We start from the raw sequence: 21,907 nt of genomic DNA, 5'->3' as shown, positions 1-21,907 counted from the left end.
GTGTGATTAGTAAGGACACTAGCTGCAAAGATATCATTATACTTACATATTATACAAAAATGTTAACTTTTCGAATTGCAAGCATACCAAGACGGCGAAAGTGAACCAAAGGAAGTGCCAATGGCCTTGATTAGTGCATGTTTGTCCCTGATTGAGAAGTACTCCTTTTGTATACCAGAGCTCTTGATATTAATTTTCAGCTGTATTAACCACCCCCCCCCCCCCACCCTCTCAAAATAAGGAAAGACACCACCTCTATTGTTGCGTTTCTCTGGATAAGTTGCTAGGTCACGTAGTTGCATTCTTTAAGGCTCTGCTTAAAAATGTTAATTTTTTTAAATAATAAAAAACGTCTGCCTATAGCTGAGAGCTTGTTTTCTGTGTTTACATGTGTGGTGGAATATCTATCTAATTACACAATTCTCTACAATCCCGGGCAAAAATGTTGAGACAAAATGCAATTTTTGTAATTTTCTACTTTACCTTGCTCCTGTAAATTCGAATCTCCCCCTTTCCCCTCAATGCAATGTTGGGTTTGTAGTTCTATCATTTTTGCTTCAAAATCATGCATTTAACATTGAATTGGGGAAGGTGAGAAGTTATTTTCAAAGGAAAGAGCAAACCTAAAGTTTTCTTGAAAAGTCTCAACTATTTTTGTCCGGGATTGTAGTCTTCATTTACTCGAAAAAGAGCACATAGACAAGAGCCAGTCGTTTTGTTTCTGTGTGGTACCATGTGAATTGTTTGCGATTTTGCATCATAGACAAATATAAATTTGTGGCAAGTGATGATGATAATCATTATTATAATTATTTCAAAGACAATTTAACCATTATATAATTTACTTTGGTTCTCGCCACTTCAGCAAAAGTGCCGTCATAAAGAGTGCCTTGCCGATGCCATTGATGCAAACTTTCTTGATTTGATGTACATTTCGTAATTGCATTTCACTAATTACATCAGCCATAATGAATGTGAAGGTAAAGGGCAGGCTTGATTAATTAAATCTAGTGGTTCTGTAATTTAGACTAGTGTACATATTAAGTCACGGTATGTTTGACCTGCCATTCTATTCAAAATGTTGTTTCGAAACTATGCTTGTTTTGCATGTAACCTCTCGCTAGAATTTGTAGTTTGTTGTCACAAGATTAGGACTTAAACCCTGAGTTAATAGCTTTATTTTTTACCATAGACAAGTATCAATGTTTTCTATTTCTCACAAATTGTGTATTACGAATAAACATATTTTTCTTTCCTTGAAACAGGGAATAATTACAGAAACAGTGAAGTAATTATTTAATTGATAATTACCGTCTTTAAATGATAGACGTTTTTCTGGTGCGACTAACTCGCTCTGAGCATACAACCAGCATGTTTCTAATCACAGTTGTTTTATAACGCTATAAGAATAAATCTAGTTTTTGCGGTAATCACTTTCTTTACATTTCCTTGCAAAAAATCTTCAACACAGCGATAATTCAACATTGCAGACATATCTGGCAAAAATTTGCACAGGCTGAACGGTTCGAAAGAATCTTGTATACATTCCCCTGCGAGATTTGATTTGTTTTAAAGGCATTCTGGACAAATACATTACCTACCCAAGAGTATGATTTTCGTGGCATGCAGATGGTCTCTTGAGCATCCAATCATACCTTCATCCAACTACGACCAAGTCTGATAGAGAGTCAAACTTGGCTTTAGCAAGGATGGCGAAAGGGTAACGCATATTTTCTATATTGATGTAGCCCTTGTATGTAAAAGGGAAGCAATTATTCGTTGACAGCAAACAGCAAGTATGTTTACAGCCTGGTTTCCAAGTATGGAACGTTGGAGCGAGAGTGAGCGAGCTCGGTGGATGTTGTCACATGAAAATGGTATGCCGGAGCTGCTGCTCGGTTTCCTTTCCTTTCGTATTTATTTTTTTGTTAGAAAAGGTTACTCAGGACAAAGAAATTGAAGTTACGTAAGATTAAAGGGCTATTTTATCGAAATGTGGGGCATCTGTGAGACGGCACTGAGAAAATGTTATATTACTACAGTAATTCAGAAGAGTACTAGAATGTTTCTTTCAAACTGACTTTTTATATATGTTGTTTGCCCTGAGGAGTTTAGCTACGTTAAGACTAGCTTCTTCACTTTCTGTACACCCCTTTTTAAAGGACACGTGATCTATTAGCTGTTGAACTACATATGAACAAAGTTTCCACTTTTGTTAGCAAAACAGAGTTAACTTCATTAGGTAGTTCTAAGAATGTCAAGAATCACTGATATTTAGTGATCTAAGAACCAGTTTACAGCCTACAGTTCAATTTGAAATAAGAGCAACATTAAGAACGCACGAGGATTTAATCGTTTAAAGTTTAATTGCTTGGCTCTTACACCGCGGCTAAAATTATTTGGCTATGATAAAAAATTGATTGTATTGTTTGAACACCCTCGAAAATGGATTTTTAAGATTCAAAATGAATTGAGATGTGAATCACAAAAAATAGCAACATTTGAACCCCTGTGGTAATAAACATTTTGTCGCCGTGTACCTCGTTGCACACGCCATTGCTAATAATTATTATGTCTAAAGTTTGTTTTACCAATTAAAATTTCTTCATGATACAATGAAAATACTGAACCTTTATTTATTTGAGTTTATGTGACTTGCCAGACTGTTTTGGGAAACCTGTTTTTGTGCAGATATAGGCTGAATCCTGCATGAGTAGAGTATTGTTTACATTTTGGACAGATGTAAATAGATAGCGCTAAAAGCTCATTTCTTTTGTAAAAATGAAAAACGTTTTCTGTTCCTAAGCCTGTTTCGTATGTCAACAGTTGTTTCATTGTAGGATTTCAATAAGGAAATTGTTGCATCTTGAACTTTTCAATCAAAATGCTAAGTTTTGTGTTCCAACTTCAAATTCTTTGCTTGCCAAGCGAGTTTAATTGTGCTATGTTGGGCTAAGATAAGCCAAAATTTATGAGTTATCTAAGTTTTGCTTATCAAAACAATTGAAAATTCTCCAAGTCTTTTGTCAAAGCAGATAGCTTGGAGAAAAACTGCAGTACCTAGAATTCGCCACTATGAATGATTAATTTACTTCTCGAATTCAACAGCATGACAATATCTGCTATGAGGCAAGTGTGGGAGAGATACCGGAAAATTTTAAAGCCTTAACTCTCTTGCATATCTGCAAGAGATAACTACAGACAAAAGGATTGGTAAGTCTGGATGTACTTCTATCTTGTAGCAGCTTAAAATCAGCCATTAGCGTTTGTGTTTACAACAATAGTATTTCATGTATCAATACACCATTGAGGGCGAAGCCATTTAATGCTGCATCGTGCATCAACTTAAAACGGAAAGCACCCATCAGAAAGGAAGAATGCTTGACACCATTCACACGTTCATAGCTCATCTATTTATCTTTGTGCAATCTCCGCGAGCACGCGTCGTGCGCAGAAGCCATCTGCTACGGCCGATTCCCCCGGTTTCGCAAAGCCAATGGAACTGCGTGATTGACCGCCCCTTTGTCCGAAATTCGCAAGGAGTCAGCGAACAGGTTGATCTTGGGAAAAAGGCTTTGATACAACGAAGAGACACACGGGCGCTGTTGCTCCACTGAGATGTTTGATGTGACCGCGGAAAAGTTATTGCAAAAGCGGAGTCTGATACTCTCTTCTTAAACGGTCACAAGGAGACTTAGCTTATTCATACGGTAGTTTGACGATTTCTACTACTTAAGAGGATTTCATACACTTTTTCTGAGGCTATGAAAAATGATCAGCTGTTTTTGGTGGGAGCAAGCTGATTAAAGAAGGTAACACTCATTTGGATTCAGAAAATCTTCTACAGCTGATCCCCTCTGCAGAAACTTGTAAATTCCAATGGATTCGAGGATCGTAAAATCAACAAGACTTTTGCTATGCATTTTGCTTCAGCACTCATGGCTTCTGGACCAGCAGCAAGTTTCTGCCATGCAAGCTGAGATGATGACGTTTAATGGAAGTCAACATATTGCCTACCCGATACCACCCCACGAAACGGGAACAACCAGTGATCGCATTTTGCTTTCTTTTAAAACTGCTGAGCCCTATGGTGTGTTGCTTTACAGCAGCAGTACGCAAGGGGACTTCGTTTCGTTGGAAATAATCCGAGGAAAACTGAGGTAATTCTAAAAAACTTCTTTATCTTTATTTCATTTTTTTGCAATCTTTTTTCAAGAATGTTTTATACTTTATTAGTTTTTGCCATTTGCCTTCCTGATGAAAAAAGTCAATATCATATACTTTGGCCAAAAAATGGACAAAACTTTTGGTTTTTTACATTGGGAAGAAATCTTTAGAGGAAGAAGCAATATGCTGAATGCTGCCCATGTTAGCTTTGGTCGGAATTCTACGAATGATAACTCTACAATCCATATATTGCTGTGAAAATCTGCAGCGAAATACGCAATTACTTTGGAAGACCTGAGGTGTAGCTTTCTAGTTCCCCATGATCTGGGCTAGTGGCATGCAAAGCTTGACTAGACAACAAGAGAATCCTGAGATTTGCTTAATGCCAAGAAACTTTCCAAACCCTTCCAAGTTATCTTTACTTAAAACTCTACCATTCTCAGTGTAAAAGCGCTGTCCATTTTGGCAGCAGATCGCTTCAACAACGGCGAAGGATGAAATCCTTTAAGAAGTCAGTGTTTTAAAGCATCGTCTAAATATCTAAATAGATGCCAATAGACTTGTGAAGACATTCTGGCAAAAGTATAAATTTCTGTCTGGAATTTACAAAAAACAGCCAACAGGCTCCTTAAAATTGAAACTCTATTTTACATGACTTCTGCCAACATTAATCCTCAAAGCTCTCCAGTCACTAAAGATGGTCACTCTGCATTCAATCTAGGAATGGTTGCTTCTTTGCTGAACACTGACTACGAATTACCTGAAAAATTGACTTTAAGACGCATTCTTGACCTTCTGTGTAAGCAGATGCATTCCGTGTTAGTATCCATCGCAATCAAAATCTAAAAATGCTAACAAAACAAAGCCGATGCTAAAAGCTATATTTTACAGGCTTTATCAAAACCACATGGATATCAAGAATAATATTTGCTTTCAGTGAAAAATATGTTGAAGCTTTTCCGGTATGTTTACAGGGGGCAATGATTTTGTTGCTCTGTGCTCAGGTTTCAGGGTAAATAAGTTGCCTGCCAAAGAAATCGAAAGACTGCGCTATAGACCGTCACTTTTATGAACCTGATACTAATACTCCTGTGAGACTTTTTTTGGAAATCATAGTATATACTTTTTTAGATAATGCCTGCAGGTTTGGCAGAACCAAGCAACTTTGCCGAAAAATGACAAAATTTGTCGATTTTGTCATGCACACGAAATCTGGGTTTTGACTGACAATTTAGCAAAAGCTGGGATGCTCCCACTCCCCCCCCTACACTCACACAATACCCAAAGCTGGTGAACACAAGTGGGGACAGTTTATGTCTTTATGAACATGCTATATTTGTTGTCAATTTTGCAGCAAAATCAGCCAATGAGTTGAAAAGATCCATGAAAATTTCCAGCTGTGGGGTGTAAAATAGAAAGATTCAATATTCTTACATTCCTTTATTCTTTATTCTTTGATAGGGTATGATAGCAAGTTCTCGTGTTGATTGCCCCCAAACGCAGGGGAGTCGGGTGCTATGCAGAAATCAGTTACTTATACACGCTGCTATCGTTAGCTGGATAGACAACAGTCATACTTATTTAGCTTTGATTCATAAACATGCAACCAACTGATTGTCTCTTTTGCAGCAGCATTGTTTTCGCTGAAATTGTAGCAAAATATAATGTGAGTCGAAATCAAGAAATCCCGGTTAACACTGGGGTCTACAAAACTCAAAATGATTAGCAATTAAGGGAAATTGCATGTCTTTTGTTGATCACATTTTGTGCTATGTCAACAGTAACCATTGTAGTTAGCATATCTAAGGTGGCTTTAACAACCTTGGCTAGTCGATATATAACATCTAAGCTATTGAACTAGACTGGTCAAATACACACAGATCATCATATCCTTTTAACTTTCAAATCAAACAGATAGTGATCCCTTGATGTGTTCTCTAGGCTGGCAAACAACCATTATTGATCTAGGCGATGTGTTAGCAAAGCTGGTGCCTGTTTGTTTCCATTAATGGTGTAGAAAGACCAACATCACAATTATCACACCGTAAAATGTACTAGAAGCGTTTTTCGTATTTAACCAACAACACTTAAAAGTGTTTGAGCAAAAATATGTGTCAATATAATCACATCTTTTATTGTAACTAGAACATGGTTAATTGCTTCTCAACAGTTTATGTTTGCAGGCACTAAAACCTCGACATACGCTACCTCTCCTTCTGCAGACTTTGTTTTGATGATAGAAGAAACGCGATTCAATAGACAAATGTTTCACTAGCCATAATATCAAATATGTCATATGTTTTAAAAAAGTTGGTTCACAGTGTTTCGCTATTTTGATATTTTGCAAAGCCGGATCGTCTATCTAACAAGTAAAAAGCTGCATTCATTTTCATGCAGATGTTTTGTCTGTGCTTAAACATGCTGGTTAATGACTCTGGTATTATTCTGCATAGGCTGAATTCAGCGATCTCAGACCCTCACTGCTAGTTACATCGCTGAAATTTTAAACAGCCAAGCAGCCAAAAAGGATCCGTTAGGGATTCATTAAATGCTTTACAACTTTACTATGAAATCCGGTTCCTTCGTTATGCCCACTTGAAACAGGCTTGAAAAAGTCGACGGTTTTCTTGTCGGCTGTGGAGATCAATCTGAAGGTTAAATAGCGTTAGCCGTCAAGTTTATTGTGATGTACATGGAAACGTCCGTACTATAGCCTGTCTCTAAACAATCAGGGAAAGAGCGCCTGCATTCCGATTGTATATAATGAAAGTGAGGAAGAGCATAATCTCTTCTGATAAACGGATTTTGTTCGCACAACAACGGACAATCGTGCGTATTTCAAGTATCAACAGACACCGCGTGAATCTAACCGTTCATAAAGGCGGTAAAAACCCAGCTGCCACAGCCAAAGCAATAGAAAATATGTCGAGCAACGTACCACTTTAATTATTTTCTTTAGAATCGCAAAGATTAACGTTGTTTCAGCCCAAAAACAACTTAAGAAAACAATATTCGGTGTACTTTAATCCGTTTAGAGTGTTCATATCATCAACTGACTATCTATTTATTGCAGAGAAAAATATAGAAAGTAGGTCAGAATGACAGGCTGTGGAAGCATTGTCACGAGGGAAAATGTATTCCCGATAAGCCCACGTAACCGCTCGAAAGAATGTAACAAACAGGTAAAAACAATGCGGATACCTTCACAGTAGGAAATGCAGCTATGTTTTCACAAGCAATACGAACGACCAGAATTATTCTTTGGGACAATTTATCTCCAGCATAGCAATAGATCTCCTAATTAAATAGTTAGAGCATGCTTTCACTTAAAATTATCAAAAAAAGAAAAGAAATTCCCATGAAAAAATGTTTGATTAAACATAATAATTTCTGGAAAATTGTGCCGTGACAGTTTGTCCTGTCTGCTGGGCATTTAGTTAAGAATGTTTTTGGAGTGATGTTGCTGACGAAGATTGTAGCGGTAAATTGAACTTTTTCATGGCAGATTCTTGACTGTATGAAGCTACGATAGACAGTTTGATTGTTAAAGCTAGATTCAAAGGTTTTTCTACTCTAAGGTTGTTAATGTAAATACAATGTTATAAAAGAGAAATTAGATGAAACTATGGCGAAAAAACAAATCTACTACTGGAGTTTTACTGCAAACTTTATGAAATTAAAAACCGCAGCTTCAGGGCTAAGAGAATTTCTTGCAGAAGTATGAGCCTTGGTAATCTTATTAAACTTAATTACGGTTTTATTGTTGCAACTTTATTGGATGTTTTGAAGTTTTAATCTTTAAATGCTATTTTTAAGTCACGAGGCAGCCTCAAGTTCAGCCTTTGAAAATCTAACATTTGAACCAGAGCAACATAGTAATAACCTCTATCGACATTATGAGATCCAAAATCAGCAGGAACAGAGGAACAGTTATGTGAAGAAAGTCATCAAAATCTATAAGAGGGATTAATTTTATCTCTCGCTGAGGCAATGACACCTCAATAATGTTCTATAAACTGTTTGCAAAATTTTTGTAATTCAAATAACAATTTTAGACGAATAGATCCTCAAAATCAGTCTATATGAAGTATCATTGCTGCCCTTAATTCTAATATGCATCGATAAACGTCTATCGTTGTCTGAAATGGACTGGACGCGACATGGCGGCTCAAAGCGCTTATTAGAAACAGTTTTGCTTGCTGTTAATTCCTCTGGAAATTAAACAGGTAAAAGAGAAACTGGCCTATTCCACGTTGATTTTAATGACGATACGCAGCTGCTATGTCGCGAAGGCCGCCAAAAAGCTTCCTATTTTTAATAACTCCTAATTAACGTTAGTTGCAATATCTAGAAACCGGAGCTAATCATAGTTTTGAAACTTAGCGTGTTTAATCTCGAAAGAATATCCAAGTCTACTTTAGCTATTGAAGAACACGCCGATTGATATCTAACAAAGTGATTGGAACATTCTTGTTTATTAGGATTATGCATGGGAATGATAAACGCTGCTTAAATGGAAAGAAAGGAATGAACTTTGAAAGCTAATTTTAGATTTACACAGTTAGGATTTTGATGCAATGTAGATTGAAACTTTCTCCCAGCAATGACGTCATTTGGTTTCATACCACAACCATCGATTTTACCTAACCAAACCTGGCTGTTTCAATAAAAACAATTTATCAGAGTGCTATAGCAATATTTGAAGTTCAGAGCAAAATGATTGTTTGATGATCATTTTCATCCTGATATAAATGATTCAATTTCATGAAAACATTTCAATTAATGTTTTTTGAAATGACATACTTGATGAAAAACTGTGACGTCATTGCAGTAAAATCAATTCTTTTGAGAATATGTGATCAGTTATCGAGCCTTCTGGTACGGCAATGCTTTTTTATTAGGCCATATCTGTTATATATTTTGCATAATGTATTATGAATGTGTTGCAATTTTAATTTTGATTATAAGATCTGCATTTGAAGTAATGTTGCTTAGCATTGCTGAGAAAGACCAGATCGAGGCTATGCAAAGACGTTTGGCTTTTGTTTGCTTCAAGTCATTTAAGTATTCTTCGCAATATCTCCTTGACTCTTGAAGCAGGCTTTCTGAACAACCACAATCATTTTTCAAATATTTCCTTTTGAAGGCTTAGGTAGCACGAAATTCTTCATTTTGCCTCAGTTTCTTCTTGCACCACACTGTCTGTCACACTCTGTTGCTTACCATAAGGTAAGGCATACTCTATGAGTTATCATTTTCCAGCAAGCAATTAACTGAAGCATGTGACTACAGATCTGTCACTTTATTTTCCCAACTGTACATTTCGCAGAATGCTGTAGTTACTCGTACTTAGTCAAGCAATGTGTGCCCGCACAAGTCTTCGCGCACCAGCCCGCGGATTGACAAAGATATCTTCAGTTATCAGATGGCTATGATTGTCAACCCAACCCCCTTAATTGTTTTATTGGTGATGGAACAGGTGTTCTTGTAGACTTTATTGAATGTTTTCTTTGTTTAATTAACATCAAAAATTTTTGCTAGGCTATAAGTTGATATTTAATCTGATCACTCGGATGCCATAGGAAGTGGAGTCTCGTTAAAGCATATATCAAGAATTGAAACGAGACGTCGAGACATGTCGCTTTCTGGTCTTCAATAATGATCAATATATGCTAAAGTTTGTTTGAAAGTTGCTTAGTGTAGTCGCACAAAAGGCATGGGACTTCTTAGTCAAAGAGATTTGTGCCGAATTCACTGCTAAGTTTAATCAAAGCTATTTTCCTTTGTGCGACTCCGTATTTATTTGCGCCAGAAAAAGAATCGCAATGCACTATTTAAGATAGCAAGTAGAATAGAGGCCTTGATTTTAAACCGTGTGAAGCAGGAAGCAACGAAAAGAACCATCCAGAATGCACTTACTATGTTTGTCCTGAATGCATTTTCTTATCAACCAGTTTACTAAAGAATCGTTTAAGTGCTTTCAGAGAATAAAATTCAACGATTTTCTTTTCAAAAGATCATAGAGCTCTTTTATGACACAGCAAAGATGAATGTAAAGTAGATGGGTGCCCAGCTACAATCCTTGCCAAAAGTCTTGGTACACTAAGCTGAAATTTCGCATAACTTCAGTAGCATCCCCTCTCCCTTTTGAAACATTGTTGAATGACAACAGTCTCAAAGCTTGAAATTCATCCAATGTCACTTTATCAGCTAGGGTAAGTAATAGGCTTAACAACCAACATTGTTTGGGGGGAAGGGGGATATTTCTGTATCTTACGGCCAAAAACATTTATTTCATCAAAACCTTTTATTGGCTGCAGGGTGTTCCAAGGACTTTTGTCAAGGATTGTAGCTTTTAAGAAGCAGGATAACTTTATATAGACGACTCTATCACAGCTTTTCGTATAACCAGACATCCTGTAACTGCCAAGCATCTGCTATCGTCAACAGTAATGTCACAGCCATCCCATAAAGGAGTTCTGGTTTACAAGATTATGATTACTAAGATACTTTGTTTATCTAATGAGAACATCGTATTGCTTGTTCAAATTTAGGTTTGTGCACAGTTATCAGAAAAATGTATTAATAAGGATTTGAAATTCATGAAAATTTAAAGGGTACAGCGGTAGAAAGGAGGCCCTTTCATTCACAATTATACCATTTTGCACGTGATAATCTTGAGGTTATGAAGTTAATAGAAAATAACCATTTCTAGGTGAACAATTTTAGCATACCTTGTCTCTTAGAACAGCTATAAAGAAAAAATATTTCATCTAGCTAAGACTACTCTTAATGCTGAGGTATTTTTCTTTCCTAAAGATTTAGATATTATCCATCAGACATTTTTCTCTAGGCCTTATTTTCTGGCAGTTATCATAATATATTTTAAAAGAGCATCGATGTTACCCTTATTCATTACAGTAGCAGATAAGATCTGTCTCTATTTTCCTCCGCTGTTGCACATAGGTGGGTTGGTTGGCACATGTTATTAAAGATGTAAATGGACGATTTTTGGAACACTCGCCATGCCTTGTCTCCCCGTCTGCACTCAGTTATGATATATATTATTAAGCATGAATTATTGAAATACAAAACTGCGAAGTATTGCAGAAACTTTAAGCTGTCAGTCAACAGAAATAGATTGATTCAGATCATACAATTGTCTATCGCATTAGCCACTTGTCAGTTCTTTAAATAAGACGCAGGTGTTTCTAAGAGCAGGCTGACGTTTTACAAAGCGAATATCGTCCTTGAGCTGTAATCTTGATCAAAACAATTATCATGTTTAATTCATTCACCGTCAGTGTAAAGAAGATTAAACGCTGCTATTCAGTTACACAGAACACAAGAAGTCTTTTTCTTCAAGCTGCGCCGAGTGTTTCAATCCTTGGTTTTCTAGATTGATTTCATATAGTGCAATGCAAAGACATTGAAAAGAAACGGATTATTGTCAGTTTTTTCTGAATTCACCTCGATAGACTAGAAATGCTATGAGATCGATTTGCTATAAACTTATCAAGGTTTCTGTTGTAAACAAGGTCTTACATCCTGTCAAATTCTTAACCTGTCTTTTGCTTTAAAACGTATTGACAACTGTCTCGTCTGAAAGCCTGTCTAATATTCAACCTTTTTATCTAGAACTAAGTCATTACATCTGATGAAAATTTTGTAGAACAGATCCTTGTCTTAAATTCCGATGGTCGCACCTAGTTAGAATTTACAACTAGCTTTAAGAAAGAAGTCTGTGTGAAAAGATATTCTACCCAAAAGCAACAGTCGTTCTTTGTTCAAGCACTAGATAGCACTGTCAAGAGGAAAGGTCTAACTTTAACTCTGTAATACCCAAGCATATTTGATGGGTTCAATAAACAAAGCTACTTGAACATACACTTGAACATCAAAATATTTATAGACAAAAACCTTTCCAAACTCAATCAGCAATCAAAACCAGTGCTTATTTAGAAATCTGCAAACTTTGATGCTTTTCTATCGATAAAATTTCATCAATTATTGCTAATCATATTTGAAGCAACTTTAAGATAAACAATTATCTGTCTGGTGTATATTCCTTTATAAAGTGTAAACGTTATGCAGGATAATTTATTTGAAAAACATTTTACCATATATAAAAACAGGTATGCGATCTGCTTCGATAAACTATAGAATAAACAAAACTTACATTTTTGGCCTTTGCTCTTGGTCGAAGGCGGGGCATAATGTCGATGTTTGCGTAAGTAAAGTATGCAACACCATTGAGTTTACACAGCAAACCTTTTCATTTACTCTTCGCCTGGATTTTCCCTGTCACTCTGATAATAGGCCCAGATAACTTTTGACCGGGGGTCTATTATTGACTTAGGTAAAAAGGGTTCATAATCAAGATTATAATGAAAGAAGAAGTTTAAAATGTTATATGATATTTCAAATTAACCGAAATAAGTTGAAAATATCAGAATAAGTAATTTTTGAAATGTAGCTCTAAAATTAGTGTCTTTCTCTTCAATTTTTATCTGTATTGTCCTTGGAAATACAAAGAATGATGGCCTAAATCCTTTTTTGTACTAGCTATGCTAGTAACTACCTCAATTCTGCCCGGAAAAAATCTTTAATCCTTATAATTTCAATACACAGAGTACAACCTGAAAAAAATTCTTTTAGTGAAGCTTGTTCTTTACTTTACTTCAGAATTTACTTGTCTTTTCCTTTATTAACGAAACTACGATTTCTACTCTCATACGTAAAAATAGCAAGATGCCACAAAATTTCAAAAACACTCAAATTTCTTTTAAATTATCAGCAAAGTAAAAATATTGAATAATAAAGAATGGTGCAAATAACATATTTTTACCATCCTGATAACATTAATAATCGGGTGAAGTTGCCTAAGTTTCAACAAACATTAAGATGTTTGTAGTTTGGAACCTTGGAAATGTTATAATCAACGATTGTTCATTGCGTGCGAATATGTAGAACTATCGTTGCATGTTCATGAAAATTGCTTTGCATTTTTCCACTGGGATCTGAACTGATTCCTGTGACAGGTGAGCTGTGTGCGGTTTATTCCCACGAAAAATGTGCACAGCGTACATATATTAATGTTGTCAGGCCCTTTTGCCGCTCTCCGTTTTGTCTGATCACCATTGATATCAATAAACAGGAGCAGTCCAGCTCGGCCTACTTCGAAACAGGCGATTCTGCGCAGCTGATTCGGCTTTTTCGCCTTCGACCGCGTTATCGTGAGTGCCTACAACATTTGTTTCTCACTGACTAGAGTTGATTTTCATGAAATAATGAGATGGACGAATGAAGCATCTTCGACCTGGTATGATATTTTGTGATCTGCTACGTGCAACTTGCAACTAGCAACAAGATGCTCAACATTTCACTGGTGGAAAAAATCCCTTTCTGGAAGATTTACTGCATTTTCATCAAGGCCCTAATTTGTTTACTCTGCTGTCAAAATACGATTCTGTTTCATATAGTTTTATTTAACACAAATACATAACAATCTTTTATTACCCATCTTATAAACATTCAATTTTATTTACATCAGTTTTTATATTAGTGCCACTACAAACATATCTCAAATAAAAATTTATTAAAAATTTATCTAAATAGCATTTATCAGAAAAAGCTAAAATATAGCAATAATCTATTAGACTGAGATACTGAATAACAAATACGATCTCAAGCTAAAATTTAAAGTTGCTAGCTCTGCTGAAGATTGACTTTAAGTTTCGTACCAAGGGAGACCATGACTTCTCTTTTGCCTTTTTCCTTCTGTCATCATTCACAGTGCTACGCAGCGTCTTCACCTCGTTTGCAATACAATGAAACAGCAAGTCTATGTTGTCATCATTTTTTGCTGAAACTTCTAAGGCAACCATTCCTTCAAAATTTGCAAAATTCTTCGCAGCTTTAAAAGGAACCTCCCTTTGATATTTTGCAAGGTCTTTTTTATTACCGACTAGTATTTTTGCGAGTTTGTCAGATGCATTCGTCGATTTTATCAAAGAGTTCCACGTTGGCAAAGTGATAAAACTTTCTTTATCAGATATGTCATAAACCAAAACAACAGCGTCAACTTGCCTCAAAAAACAAGCAACCAAAGGAACGAATTCGTTACCGCCAGCCATATCTAGTAAAATGGTACTAACAATGTCCTCCCCAACGCTGAAACTAAATTCCGATTTATCTATCCCAACCGTAGTTTGTATTCTTTGGCCATATAGTCCTTTACAGAACCTTTGTAAAATACTCGTCTTTCCCACATTGCTTTCACCCACAATGGCAATCCTAATACTGTTTCCTCTAGCATTCGTCATTTTCTCATCTCTGTCACTGCAGTGCAGCACAGAAAGTTTGCTGTTTAAATAAATCTATCTCTTTAAAGTTTCCTGGTAGCCGCACAGGCCTTTATCAGCTCTTGAAACAATAATGTTGCGTCATTGTACTTTGTCCATCAACGATAACACATCTGACCTCTGGCCAACATCTTTCCTGCCGGGGAATCTTCCTTTGGATCGAGAAAAGGGGAGACCATTTGTGATAGACCCACAATGTTGTTTCAGTAACAAAAAGTTCCGAGTCACATTTCAACGTTCTCTGACGTAATTTGCCAAATATTCCTAACATAAATTATTCAAATGGAATTTTCATGAAACCTGCCCAACTTCTGTATTCAATAACTTATGGTGAAAAAGTTTTAGATTTGATGTATATATTTCTCTTAAAATACGTTTTTTTAAAATATCTCATTAACTAGGATAGCAGTTTTAGACAGCATAATTTCATTTTAAGAATTTTTAAACAGTTTACCTTACTTATGTGTAAAAGTATAAAAGGGAATAGACAGGAACAATATATTTCGTGAAAAAGAACTTTTAAATGAATTGAATGTTAAACTAATGACAGAAGTCAGACCCTATGCTTATTTATAGCGAGATCTATGTTATTATAAGATTACTCAAAAAGGGGTTTCGAGAAAGTGAAGTCACCATGTTTCAAAATGGCACGCCTTCTTTTGTTGTATAACAAATAAACCAGTTCGGCCTTTCATTTTCTTAATTTCGTTTCTATTATTATCGACTAGAAACCTACTAGAAAGTAGAATGCTTATGTTCATTATTAGGCTTTACTAATTCTATTCATGATGTCATCTTTGATTATGTCATGAAATGTCTCAAGAAATAGTGACAGTTTACATCCATCAAAAATCCAACTTTAGTAATTGTATTGACGTGTCCATGGCAACAGGGTCCATTTTTTGCTAATAACGTTTTTTTTATCATTGAAATTGTAAATAAAACTCATTTTAAAAACAACCCATCAAACAGGACCAACCAGCTTTTTTCAAAGGGATATATGCACAGTCCAGAAAGCCTAACAGTTTTGAGAAGGGCCAATGCACGACTAAAAACCATAGCTAATTTTACTTCAATTCAATTGCATTTCTAAGGAACTTTGTTGAAAACAAACATGGAAAAAATTTAAGGATAACGAAAAGGGTAAACTTTTATCCGGAGTAAAAGTGAGGCGTTTTCTGAACACTGGATACATGCGAGACTTGATAGAAAATGAAATTATTTGCAAACGAATTTATCTTCCACATTTCCTTCCTTACCAATTACTTTCCTGGTAATGCTTCTGGTATATCATTTCCCTGTTTCTAAATAAAAAGATGTGCAACAACAACAAATCTGGAGTTTTCTTCCTCACTGAAATTCTAGCACACTTGGCGCGAATCCAAAGATCCCATATCAAGTTTATTTTGGGGATATATGTCATATATCTAGGTGATATATGACCTATCAAACATATAGGTCAGAGATCTAGAAAGCATTTTATAAGTGTAAGGATCAGATTATTAGAATTATGAAGCGTACCCCCGTGTGCCGTAATTATATCATTGCTGAAATTAGATTTGTGCGTAACCACGTGTAAAAATCTTAACACAGTAAGCATCATACTTAGGACTCGTCATGGAGGTTTCATGAGGGTAGACGAGAAAATCATAGTTTAGGAAAAGTCGAAGGAAAAAACATAGAATTAGCAATTTAGCTGTGTAGCCGTATTCTCTAAATATTATATAAAAGAAGTTGTTTCGTTGTGTTATTAAAATGGTCAAAATTCAATTCTTGCCCTCTTTATCGTGAAATCCTGAAATTATGAAAGTTTACAACACAGATTGAGCCTACATTTAATTAGCTCATCTACAAACAGGAAGTAAATGGTCATGTCCAGTCCAAATTTATATTAAAGCCACTTCAACCAACAATTTCAAGTTTATTGTCAGGGGGTGTATCATGTACATAATGAGGGGGTGTCCATTTCTTTCTACATAATGAGGGGGTGCCCCTGCTCCCTTATTCTGAAGCTTCTGGCAGCAATACACGTTTAACAGATTTACCCGTATCAAATTGCTAATTTGCAGAAAGCATCGACAAAAATCAGAGTCTAGTTAACATTATATCAGACAGTCAGGCAAAGAAGACGATTTTTAGCCATCAAAGACATTAGTCTTATCCTTCAAGTAAATAATTTCCCTATCCATTAAGTGGAAGTTTTTAAAAAGGCTTCGATGTCTTAGATAATCTAAAGCCCAAACATTCCTCAAAAATCTGCGAATAAGGTATAAGTCTTTTTCTTGATGTTAGTATTCTGTCGGAAAAGACGTTTAGAGGTTGATATAAAATAAAACTATTCTTTATAGACAAATCATTCTCAAGGCTTGCAACAATGATTTCCCTTCGTTCTTATGGACAGTGTTTGTGATGTTTAGCTTCTAAACAAACCGCTTTACTTTTGAGCCAGAACTGGACTCATCCGAACACGACCGGCATACAATCTTGTTTATCCATATCTGATGGTTTTTTTCTATTTTTCGTAGTTATTCTGCGGACTTAGGGTCAATCGGAGGCGAAAGTGGCTACCATCAAGTCATTGTTGGTGATAATGTGGCTGATAACACGTGGCATGATGTCGTCATCATCCAAGAAGGTAAAAAGGTGACAGTGAAGCTAGATAAACAAACCAAGTCTATGGTTGCACCTGGCCAATTTGATCGCCTGGATCTTGATATTATGTTCTATGTTGGAGGAATAGACAGAGCAGAGCAGAAAAGACACTTGGATGAATGGCTGCCAGACACTAAAAACTTCAAAGGCTGCTTGTCCAATGTCAAGTTTCGTTCGCGTGATATTCTGCACAGTGCAAGGTTTAAGCTTCTGAATACCAAGATTTTTGGCGAGGTTTCATTCCAATGCCATTCAATCTCCTACTCCCCTTTGAGTTTTACTAGAAGCAGTTCGAAAATTCTTCTGCAACGAGAAAAGGAGACAGATGAAACTGTCCTGGCAGCGCGGGTCCGCACATTTGAGGCAAATGGGATAATTGCAACTATGGCTACAACCAAAGGTCATGTAACACTTGCAATAATCGGTGGAAAGGCCTTCTTGAACATCACGTTCAATCAACTTATTGGGCCTGAAAAGAAAATCTCGGTTTCACTTGGAAAGTTGGATAATGGTGATTGGCATGATATCGAGATTACCATTATGGAGAAGAAAAACTCAGCAAAGTTGCAAGTTGGAGGACAGACAAAAGTCTACAATTTTCAGCGTCATTTTGAGCTCCTTAAAGAGCTCGGACCATTTACCAAGACAGTCCGGCTAGGCGGACCAACTATTAGTCATCCGGGATTTGTTGGCTGTCTGCAGAATATTCGTCTGGATGGCGTAAATGTCACGTGGGATAGTCTCCGTCCTGCACAAATGAATGAAATATCAAATTCTTGTATCCCGAAAGATCTTTGCTTTCCGAGTCCTTGCTTGAACTCTGGCAGCTGCTCCCAAGACCATGGACAATTTTATTGCAAGTGTCCAAAATCGTTGTTTAAAGGCAAACTCTGCGAACACTCGATTTACAAGCGTACATGCGATGAAATTAAGAAAGCGGGCAACACAACGAGTGGAACTTATCGAATCAGTCCAAATGGAGTTGACTCGTTCAATGTTTATTGTGACATGTCACATGAACTTGGACCAGCCACAGTTATCCAGCACAACCTGCCTAAAGACTCGCGGGTAGCTGATGTTGCACCTTTGGGCTCCAACTACATATATCGTATAAAGTACCCTACAGGCAAACAATCAGCTGTAGATGTTGCCGATGCAAGTGTTAGCTGCAGACAGTTCATAAGGTATGACTGCTTCGAGTCAAAGCTGCTTGATTCTTTGCGAAGATACAAGAGCGAGCACACTCGTGGCGGAAGATGGGGTTCAAGAAACGGAATCCTACAGACCTACTGGGGAGGCGCGAAGCCTGGATCCAAATCCTGTGGGTGTGGAATGCCTGACAAAAGAAATTGTGCTGGTGCGTACGAAAACTTGTTTGCTTGCGTATAACGCTTTTGGTAGACTCCAATTATAGTAATACCAAATGCTACTTGAAATCTTGTGCCCATAAAAGGAGCGTGACTGTAAACGGAGCTAAATATAATAGATTTGCATATTTGGGTCGAAATTTTATATGTCTGTAGCCAGTAGTGTGACTGTTAAGGGAGTTGACAAGCGACAGTGCTATTTTCAAAAATTAATATCTCCGGGTTGATGTTTTCAAAAGTTTCTCAACTCTCTCTCGCAAAAAAAGTTTTCCTCAAGCTCCCTTGATCGAAAGCTTCCAATAGAACTGAAGCGACCACCATTTAAACTATGTTAACATGGTGACTGACAAAGCCTGTGTTTAAAAGGGCTTTTATTGCAAGACATTGTAGGAACATATTTCATAAGCAGGAAACAAAACCTCAAAAAGGAATGGCAGATGATAAAAAAACATATACCTAATAAGAATTGTGTCAAACTGTTGAAAATGTTTCGATGTAGTGTTTCAAAAGTTTTAGTTTATTTAGTTGTTTCAGAATTTCGGCCCTGCAAAGATTGAGTTTCCAAAAATGCCAATAATGAGAAGATGTCAGTAATGTATGTTTGAAAATTCTTAGATGATTACAATTTTTTCGTTGTACAAAATTTAAGAATGGCTTTGAAAAAAGCAAACATTTTGGGTTGTACTAAAGCTTTTCATCTGACACTCTTCACAGTATAAAAGGTCAGAACATAGAACAAAACACTACGCTAGTAAACATACGATCGAAATAGGCCAATCAGAAAAGCGAGCACATGACTGTTGAGGTTGCCCAGTCAGTGCCGCATGCCTAATGAAATTTTACCAATGGAATCCTAAGGTGAAAATGAACTCCTTTTGCCTACACTGTAGCGGTTTCTTCGTGCTTATGTAGATAGATTCCAAAACTGCTAGATGGAACGACGATCGTGCTTTGCCAATAATCCGAAACATGTCGCCATCATAGTTTTTCGCAACCCAGATTGTATAAGCTTTAGTATGACTCAAAATGTTTGCTTTATTCAAATCCATGCTTAGATGATTGTATGATTTGATGATTAGAAGATTCCTGTTGAAAACGCGCATTTCGATGAAGTATTTATAAAACGATTCATTTAGCTTCTAGTGTGATTAGTTGCTCACCAGTCCTTTCTTTTGCTAGCAGATCATCACCTAGACTGTAATTGTGACGTAGGGGATCGACAATGGCGAAATGACGAAGGTTATCTCACAGATAAAGATTCTCTCCCGGTAACTATGGTTCAATTCAGTATCGATCAGCAGAAAGGCCGAAGTCAGAGGTCCTTCTTTACTGTTGGTCAATTGGAATGCTTTGGCACGGCCCCATTGCCAACCACAACACCAGTGCCTACGTCGTCATTGACAACACCCACGATTACAAAGAAAACCTCGACGGTTAAAACCACAAAGGGCACCACTAAGATTCATACAGAAAAAACAACTCCTCAAAAAATTATTGTTAGTGTTTTCCACTCTGAAATGCCAACTTCCACTATGATGGATTCGAACAGCAGTTCATGGAATGCTAGTTACGATACAGCACCAGTCAGTAATCAGGACGATCTCTTTCCTAAGCCCTATTTAGTTACGATTGTTGTTATCGGAACTCTTCTTTGCATTTTGCTTATAACTCTTGTCGGCGTGCTATTCAAAGCAAAAGTTTCAGGGTTGCTTTTCAGAAAATCGTGTCCACCAAAGCCACGCGTGGAGATCGAAGAATATGATCCTAGGTCGAGTGTGATATCGTCCGATTGGGAGTTCCGAATTGGGACATCATTCCCGACAAGTACGCCAGACGAGTCTACGACAACATCTGAAGAAGACATGCGCGTTCGAACACTTGAGGACGTGCGTGGGAGGAGAAAGTATGGTCGACTAGGAACATGGGGAAGTCGTACCGCGTCAGCACCAACACTCGGTGGTAGGATGAGAAACTCGCGAATTAGCATAACGGATAGGCGTTGCGCCAGTAGGCATTCTGCAATACTCGGTAACGCAAACTGCAACGACCGTGACGATGCATCAAGCCAGCCGTACGAAACGTCCTCGGACTCATCAAAGTACACAATGAAGTCAACAACAAACACGTCCAACAGCAACAGTTCAAGATTCAGTACGTGCACAGAGCAAGGAACAGCCAGTGACTGCGAATCTCTAAAGGATGTCAAGGGTGCAAGGGATGAATTGAGTGCAGATACGCTGAAACGCAACGCACGGAATGAATTTGAAATTGACGGTAGAGTCGATTCAATGTCGCAAGCTACAAATGTCCATATGCCTGATGTGAAATACGCGAATTTTCAGTCACTTGGAAACAGGCCAGAAGACCCTAGATTCAACGGAAATGTGTTCGTTCCAGGTAATTACATGAAAGTAAATGGGCTTTCGGTGCCGTTGACGTCACAAGATGGCGTCAATAAACAATATTATCCGCAAGTAGCCCCAAATAGTTACACGCACCGACCTCACATTAGAAGGATACCACAGCCGATGTCTCATCCGGAATACGGTACCCATCTACAGCTTATGAACACAATCGGCCGCTGCTATTATCCTTCACAAATAGGCCGGTTTATGCCAGTAAGCAAACGACCTTTCACATCTGATGGAATGCCGTTTATGCAGCAAACGATACAAGAAGTTGATGTTGCTGAGGAGGAGCAAGATGTTGAAACGAATCTCATTGAAGATACCCTACCTACTAGGAAAAACAGTGGTAGCCATTTACTAGGAAATGGGACTTTTAGACATGAATTAGGGAGCGAATATGCAGGAGAGAACCAAGAAGGTCTTGCGCTGCTCCGTAGGCAGATAATAGAGAAAGCGACTACCTTAGATGATGCTGGTAACACGTAAAATTTGCTTCTAATGAAATGGACAGCCAGTAACGCTGAATCCTGCTCTGATTCTTGGTAGATTAGGTGTGCGAGGAATAGATTTGATCTATGGGGACATTCCAGAAGTCAAGCTAAAGCCTCACTGTAGAATAAAGATATGCAGTATGTTTATTCGCCAAACGGCAAGGGAATGTACTGTGCTACGAATGAAAAATGCTTCTAGAAATACCAGGTGGAGAGACTGCAAGCCATTTGGATGAACATTTCAAAGTGTATTCCACGAAAATGATGACGTAGGGAACCAATTTAAAACAGCTATTACTTTGTGGATACTCAATATCTATCAGTTACTCTAAAATATTTGTCTGAATTTCTGCTATATAAAGGCGATACTTGTAAAAGCTGATAAACATAAAAGACGTGCCAGAGGAACCTTTTGGAACCATTTGGCTAGCAATGTGACAATCATAAAACCCTTTTAG

The 21,907-nt window shown here is 37.2% G+C and overlaps 1 protein-coding gene across 2 annotated transcripts; it reads left to right on the top strand.

Moving 5' to 3' along the window:
* The first annotated feature begins 74 nt into the window (after positions 1-74).
* On the top strand, positions 75-21,829 carry LOC135690823 (contactin-associated protein-like 2). Of its 2 annotated transcripts, none has more exons than XM_065208494.2 (3): positions 75-4,160; positions 17,057-18,540; positions 19,730-21,829. In XM_065208494.2, the coding sequence occupies exons 1-3, from the start codon at positions 3,880-3,882 to the stop codon at positions 21,442-21,444; spliced, it is 3,480 nt and encodes a 1,159-aa protein (XP_065064566.2). In that variant the 5' UTR covers positions 75-3,879; the 3' UTR covers positions 21,445-21,829. The 2 variants fall into 2 exon arrangements, with proteins under 2 accessions (XP_065064566.2, XP_065064567.2); XM_065208495.2 differs by having other exon boundaries at positions 79-4,160; positions 19,733-21,829.
* Positions 21,830-21,907: the final 78 nt, after the last annotated feature.

Source organism: Rhopilema esculentum, chromosome 4 (assembly GCF_057945365.1).
Source record: "Rhopilema esculentum isolate cy_ngs chromosome 4, ASM5794536v1, whole genome shotgun sequence".
In the NCBI taxonomy this organism is placed as follows: Eukaryota; Metazoa; Cnidaria; class Scyphozoa; order Rhizostomeae; family Rhizostomatidae; genus Rhopilema; species Rhopilema esculentum.
Note: the sequence above shows the minus strand (reverse complement) of the source record. Positions and strands in the feature narration are given on the sequence as shown.